The sequence below is a fragment of the Gopherus flavomarginatus genome, chromosome 11 (assembly GCF_025201925.1).
Source record: "Gopherus flavomarginatus isolate rGopFla2 chromosome 11, rGopFla2.mat.asm, whole genome shotgun sequence".
Taxonomy (NCBI): domain Eukaryota; kingdom Metazoa; phylum Chordata; order Testudines; family Testudinidae; genus Gopherus; species Gopherus flavomarginatus.
Window position 1 is genome coordinate 1968178 of NC_066627.1, and position 7332 is coordinate 1975509.

At 47.5% G+C, this 7332-nt stretch overlaps 1 protein-coding gene across 1 annotated transcript; it reads right to left on the reverse strand.

Annotated features, from left to right (window-relative positions):
• Window positions 1–346: 346 nt before the first annotated feature.
• On the reverse strand, window positions 347–1346 carry LOC127031692 (olfactory receptor 6M1-like). Its single transcript, XM_050918768.1, is given in 2 exon segments — window positions 347–820; window positions 822–1346. Coding segments are annotated over 2 exon segments (999 nt in total).
• Between the last annotated feature and the right edge of the window lie 5986 nt (window positions 1347–7332).

Below are 7332 nucleotides of genomic sequence, written 5' to 3' on the forward strand. Positions count from 1 at the left end.
AGAGGTCAGACTAGATGACCTAATATGGCCTTAAATTACACAAAAAATGAATTTAGCAAGATTTAAAGAGGGACTAGATATTTATATCGATGACAAAAATATCCAAAGTTAAAATAGTTAATAGAAAAAAGGGCAGTTTTTGTTTAAGCAGGGAGATAAAAATTTCTGCTTTCACTCTCTAAGTAACAGGGATTGGGATGAGTCCTTCATGGGGAGCAAGTTATCTCACACCTGGCTGCTGTGAGGTTTCTCACATCTCCCTCTGTAACATCTGGTGGTAGTGACTTTCAGAGACAGGATACTGGGCTAGACGGACGATGGGTCTGACCCATGGATCTGCTCATTCCTATGCTACACTTCTCTTTCTGCAAGGAGCAGCACAAATCAAAAATAATCCGCCCACACTACGAAATACAAGTGCTTTGCTGTGGCTGAAAGTCTCCCTCAAAACCTTCTTGACTATGTTGTTCCATAAGGTGTAGATAAAGGGATTTAGCAATGGGTTAACTATGCTGCTGAGCACGGCAGGGATCTTGTGCATCTCCAAAGTGGACTTCTGTGACGGTGTCACATACATGAAGATGGAGATATTGCAGGACATGAGAACCAGGGTCAGGTGGGAGGCACAGGTGCTGAAGGCTTTATTCCGGCCAGTGTTGGTTGGGATGCGCAGGATGGTGGAGATGATGAAGACATAGGAGATCATCGTTAGGGTTAATGAGCCGAGGATGACAAGAGAAGATAACATGAAGTCTATCAGCTCAACCAGATGTGTGTCAGTGCAGGAGAGCTCCAGCAAGGGGTCAGAATCACAAAAAAAAATGGTCAATGACATTGGAACGGCAGTAGGACAACCTGGAAATCATGATGGTTGGGAAGAGGATGGAGAGAAGCCCACCCAGCCAACAGGTCATCATCATCTGGGCACAGACACGGCTGCTCGTGAGGATGGGGTAATGCAGTGGGCTGCATACGGCAACATATCGGTCGTAGGACATGGAGGTCAAGAGGAAGAACTCCACCGTGCCCAGGAAGAAGTAGAAGTAGGACTGGGCCATGCAGCCAGCGAAGGAGATGGATTTATCTCCCGAGAGGAGGTTCTGCAGCATCTTGGGCACAGTCACCGAGGTAAAAAATAGGTCCAATGCTGAGAGATTACAGAGGAAGAAGTACATGGGGGTGTGTAGGTGGCCGTCAGCATAGACAATGCAGAGAATGACCATGTTGCTGAATAATGTCAAAAGGTACAAGCATAGCAGCACCACAGAGAGCAGGATCTCTGTCTCCTGTCGGATGGGAAACCCCAAGAGGATGAACTCTTCCACAGTTGAAGTGTGGTTCTCCATTCCCCATTGAGCTATTGAATAACGAACAAATTATACAGCAGGGTTTGTAAAATCCTCTCAAGTGTCCTTCATGTCAGGGGGCATCTCTACATCTGGGTGAAATTCTGCTGTTAGAAATTTCCAAAAAACAAACTGAAAAAGCCCCAGAAAATTGGGTTTTTGACTAAAAGAAAATGTGGTGGTAAGTGTCCATGGATCACACTTGCAAAGGAATTAAGGCACCAAAAGATGCAGCAATGGGATTTTCAAAAACATCTACATAGGTTAGGGATAGATTTTTAAAGGTATTTGTAAAGGATTTTCAAAGGCACATAAGTACCTAAATCCCATTGATATCAATAGACATTATATGCCTAATATGCTTAGGCACTTAGAAAAAAATCCCACCCACCACCTATCATCTTCTTTAGATGCTTAAAAACTTTTGAAAAGCTGGCCCTACATTTCTCTTTGGCTCATATATATCTTACCAGAAAAGAAACATGTGATAACTGAATATTTTCCACATTTGAACTAAACAATTTTCAGTTTCTGGCAGTTTTCAGGGGAAAAAAATGGTCTCTGACAAGTTTGGAGTGAACGTTTTAAGTTTCCGAGTTTTTGAAGAAAATATTGAACATTTTCCATAGTCAGAAAGAACACCCCAAATTTTATGACCAGCTCTAAATCTAATGAGTTTTACTCACAGTAACTTACATTCCACACAGATTGGATATTTCTCACTCTCATCAGAAATGCAGAGAATCATGAATCCGAGGTTCATCGATTTCTAGATTCTATAGGACCATAATGATCATCTAGTCTGACCTCCTGTGCACAGCATCCAAAGGACCTTGCTCAGGAATCCCTTCACCAAATGTATGGCTTCTTGTTGAACCCCAGCACTGATGTTTGGAAACAGACATCCAACCGTGGGGAGACAAAGAGGCCATTACACAGGAATCCCACATCATCAGGGCCGGCTCCAGGCCCCAGCGTGCCAAGCGCGTGCTTGGGGCGGCATGCCGCTGGGGGCGCTCTGCTGGTCGCCGGGAGGGTGGCAGGCGGCTCCGGTGGACCTCCCGCAGGGGTGCCTGTGGAGGGTCCGCTGGTCCCGCGGCTCTAGTGGAGCATCTGCAGGCGGAGACGTGGGACCAGCGGACTCTCCGCACCCACGTCTGCCAGAGATTCACCGGAGCCGCGGGACCGGTGAGCGGCAGAGCGCCCCCCCGCGGCGTGCTGCCATGCTTGGGGCGGAGAAATGTCTAGAGCCGGCCCTGCACATCATCAAGTTGCCTGCTTGAATAATTTGTGTGTCACTCATCTGCGGTGTTTGCCACACGTTGTTTTTCTTCTTTGGGCCTCAGCGGGTTGAGAGGTGAGGACGTGGTGTGATCCTCAGCCAATAAAAACTTGTATGAAATCAGTGGAGCTACATCATCCTGTTCAAAACCAGCTGTTGATCTAGCCTATTGAATTCAGCTCAGCCATAGAGATTTATTCCTGCAGGGGAACCAGGCCAATGACTAGTGTGATGTTAGTTGCATTGGTTTCTGAGGTGAGATGTTGATTACAATTAATTGTCCTGAAATGCAGGGCTGCTGCTGGGGACCCAATGTGCTAGAGGCTGTACAACAACAATAAATAAGAGCAATGTAGCACCCTCCTCTTTTAATCTCAAAGTGGTTCACAAAGGAGGGCTGTATTGTTACGCCTGTGAGACAAGTGGACAAACTGAGGCACACAGAAAAGAAGTGAAACAAAACAAAACATGGTCCCAATATCAAGTCATTTACACTCTCAGTAGCCAAATGTATTTAGGTACCTAAAGAAGTACCTTTGGTACCTGGTAGCATTCTCCAGAGTGACGAGGTGCCTAACTCTCATTGAAATCTATGGGAGTTGGGCACTTTGGAAAAGCCCACTCGATGCCTATATGCATCTTTACACACCTTAACATCTTTACAATCTGGCCTTAAGTGTCTAAGTAAGCCTGATTTTCAGAAAATCCTGAGGACGCTCTGCTGATCAGGCTCCTTGAAGATGTCATAAGGTGGCCAAAAGATGAGGCACCCAAAATGAACAGACACTTTTGAAAATTTAGACGATGGAGATGAGGATTTTCAAAAGTAACTAAGGGAGGTAGGTGTCCAATTCCCAAAGACTTTCAGTGGATTTGAGTGTCTAACTCCTTGAGGCTCATCCGAAAATGTCAGTCTAGAGACATGAACAACATGACACTGAGTGCAATAGTGTAAACATCTCACTTCTCGAGATACGAGCAGTACAGCACCCCAGTCACCTTCTCCTCTGCACCCCGCTGCATAGATCAGAATAAGTCACTCAGCATTCTTAGCCGTCTTTGAGTGATGGAAACAAAATAAATTAAGCATCTAATATTTTCTTGAAAAAAAATCTCATTATATCCATTGACTAAATTGTCACAAAATGTGTCTGTCCCTTTTCCTCCAAACTGAAAGAATAGTGGGAAAAAATGCATTAATTGAAGAAAAGATCATAAATTTCACTGAGCAAATTGTCAGATTAAAATTTGATGAACGCAGCAAAGAATCCTGTGGCACCTTATAGACTAACAGACGTTTTGGAGCATGAGCTTTCGTGGGTGAATACCCACTTCCTCAGATGCAATTTGATGAACAAGTCTCACCCAAGCTGGGTAAATGAAATCTTGGAACCTCTACGGAGGCTGCTGAGATACTACACGGGTTAACGAGAGAGATACCAGACTCTACCCTGCAACAGACTTTGTGCTGCCATGGTGATCTTAAAGAGAGTTTGCTACATTTAAGAAATCTCTTCTCGCTGTTCATGGCAAATCTCAGGTGCTTTGTAGAGGGACCACTGTGCTAAGGTGGGTCATTTTAACCCAGCAAACACACCTCCAGGGGCTAATTTCTTCTCTCTTCTCTGGGGAAGCAATTCAGCAGAGTGTACCACTGGGCAGATGCTCACGCGCCAGCCTAGGGAATGATTTATGGGATCAGCAGTAATCATTAACCACCATGAACTTCAGGGCCGATTTCCACTTTTTAATAAGCAGTCAGATACTACAACGATGGGCAAGAGGGATTGATAGGGAGGGCAGATTTACAGTTAAGTCACTGGACCGGGACTCAGAAGTCTGCATTCAAATGCTACCTCTGCTACAGGTGCTGCATGCGACTTTGGCAAATCACTTAGGGTGGGATTTTTCAGAGTTACTCTGTGCTGACCTAGTTTGCACTCACTTCAATGGGAGCAGAGGTAGGGGAGCGGACCCCTTCTGACAATCTGCAACCTGCCTGGCCCAGGTCCGTAAAGGTGTGTAGATGTTGCTCTGCTCAGCATTGCAACAACCCAAGCCAAGGTGCCTTGCTGCCCAGTAGAATATTGAACCCCATGCTAGGAAATCCAGCCCGCCATAGAACATGTGGCGAGAGCTAGACACAAAGGGAAGGGACCATGAGACCATCTCTCTGTTCTCGTATACATCACATGTCATTAACCTTCACCCAGCCAGCCCTGCCGTGAGTTTGAGAACTTGTGTTTGACTAAAGTGTTAAATCTCTGTTTGAGGACATTGAGAGACAAAGACTCCTCCACCACTTCCCTCTGGGGCTTGTTTCAGTGGATAACCAGCCTCACAAGAAATACAGTAATCACAGTTAAGGCTACCTTTTAGTCACATGTATTTTAGTCATGGACAGATGAAGGGCAGTAATCAAAAATTCACAGCATGTGACCTATGACCAGGGCTGCCCAGAGGATTCACGAGCCCCGGGGTCTTCGGTAGTGGGAGACCTCTGGTTCGGCAGTAATTCGAAGGCGGGGGGTCCTTATGCTCTGGGATCCGCCGCCGAATTACTTCAGTGGCAGGTCCTACTTCGGCGGCAGGTCCCATTTCGGCGGTAATTTGGCGGCAGGGGGTCCTTCCACCTCGGGGAGGAAGGACCTCCCCACACCACCAAAGACCCGAAGCGGAAGCAGCTCCGGGGACCCAGGCCACACAAGAGTTTTCCGGGGGGCCCAGAGCAAGTGAAGGACCCCACTCCAGGGGCCCTGAAAAACTCTCGTGGGGGGCAAGTGGGGCAATTTGCCCCAGGGACCCCTACTCTTGGCGGCCCTGTCTATGACTTGTACTATACACCTCTGACTAAAACTTGGAGGGGGAAGTTCCGGGGGGGGGGGGGAAGTCCAGGGGCCGCCAGGATGCTGGCCCGGGAGGCAGAGTTGGCAGGTTCCCAACCCAGCTCCAGGGCAGTGCTGACCTCCAGCTCCTGGCTTCACTTGCTGCCTCTGCTCCACCCCAAACCCCAGTTCTGCAGTTCCCATTGGCTGGGAACCAAAGCCAATGGGAGCTGCGGGGACGGTGCCTGCTGGCAGAGGCATCACATGGAGCTAGGAGCTGAGGGAGAGGAGCCCCCCAGGTAAGCGCTGCACTGCACCCCAGCCCTGAGCCCCCGCATACCCAAACTCCTACTGCTGGGAGGTGGAGGCACCCAAGATAGGTGGCTCAGGCAGCTCCCCGGCCAGCTGCACAGGCTGCTGCAGAAGTCACAGAATTTGTGACTTCCATGAGCTCTGCGATGAAAACGGAGCCTTAATCATAGTGTTTATTTATAGTGCTATTTTTTGGCTGAACTGGTCAAGAATGTTAAGTATTTTCTGTGATTGTTTTTTTGAGGATTCAATAAAAAAATTTAAAGTCTGCTAATAATTTGTTTCCAAACAAATGGTCTCCTCCCTTTTGCCCAGCCATTGCGTTGTCCAATGGGAGGGAGGGGAAAGGAGGTGTAAGAAGAATATGAAAAATCAAAACCTGATTTTTTTTATTTTTTTCATTTAACTTCAACTTGAACTGAACTGTAAGTTTTAGATTCATTCCATTTTGACTAAAAGAGAAAAGAAGAAATAAAAACCCACATTTCGCACCACGTGAAAATGATTGGTGTGAAGAGCCATTTTCCATTGAAAAGGTGTTTTCTTTGCCCCCTCCCCCAATTAAAACAGTCAGTTCTGGGCACTGATTTGCAAACTGAAGTCACTAGACCCATCTCTGGAATCCAAATTCTGCATCTTGACCCATTTCCCAGGTGCAGATTCACACACGGATATTGCAGTGTGCAAACCTCACAAGTGGAACCTCTTTAGAAACCTGGCCCTATATAGAGGGTTAAAGGAAAAGCTCATGAGTGAATGAAATCAGTGCTTCACGCGATTCTCACCTGTGGGACTTTAACAACTTTCACAGAACCTGGAATGGAAGCACTAGTTTAAAAAGCACCTACATACAAAACCACACAGACATTTGTGGTGTGACATTGCCTGTATTTACATTGGAACAACCCAGGGACAAATTACTGCCAATGCACGTTGCGTCCTGGAAAAATAATTTGATAGAAGCTCTCAGCCCCAGAAACTGTGGGTGCCGAACCTCCTTTGGTTCATTTGAGAATCCCAGCCTTGGCCTCCATGACTGTTGTTTATACTGCACAGGAGCTACCCCAGGCCCCATCGGGCTTGGTGCCACATAATGATGCCTAGGAAGGGGCACTGCGGAAAGGGATCTGGGGGTCAAAGTGGATCACAAGCTAAATATGAGTCAGTGTAACACCATTGCAAAAAAAACAAATGTGATTCTGGGATGTTGTAAAGGTGCAGATTCACCCCTGCGGCACCTCCTGCTGGTGTCTCAGGGAATTAGCTCCATTTCCAGCCCAGAGCGCCCTCCGCAGGCCAGTGATCCACTACTGCTTGGCCCCCATGTCCCTCTCTGGACTCTGGTGCCCTCTTAGCTGGGGTGATACCCCCTGGCAGTAACACCTTTCTCTCAGGGTCTCCCCTCCCTGGGAGACCCCCCCCACTATCCCACCTCACCTCAGTATATGGCTACTGCCAGTCACTGTCTAGCCCCCGCACCCCGGGACAGACTGCAGCGTCAGCCACTCATCACCGGCAAGGAGGGTTTGGACTTGCTGCCTTGGCCTATCCCTGGGCTGCCCTCCGC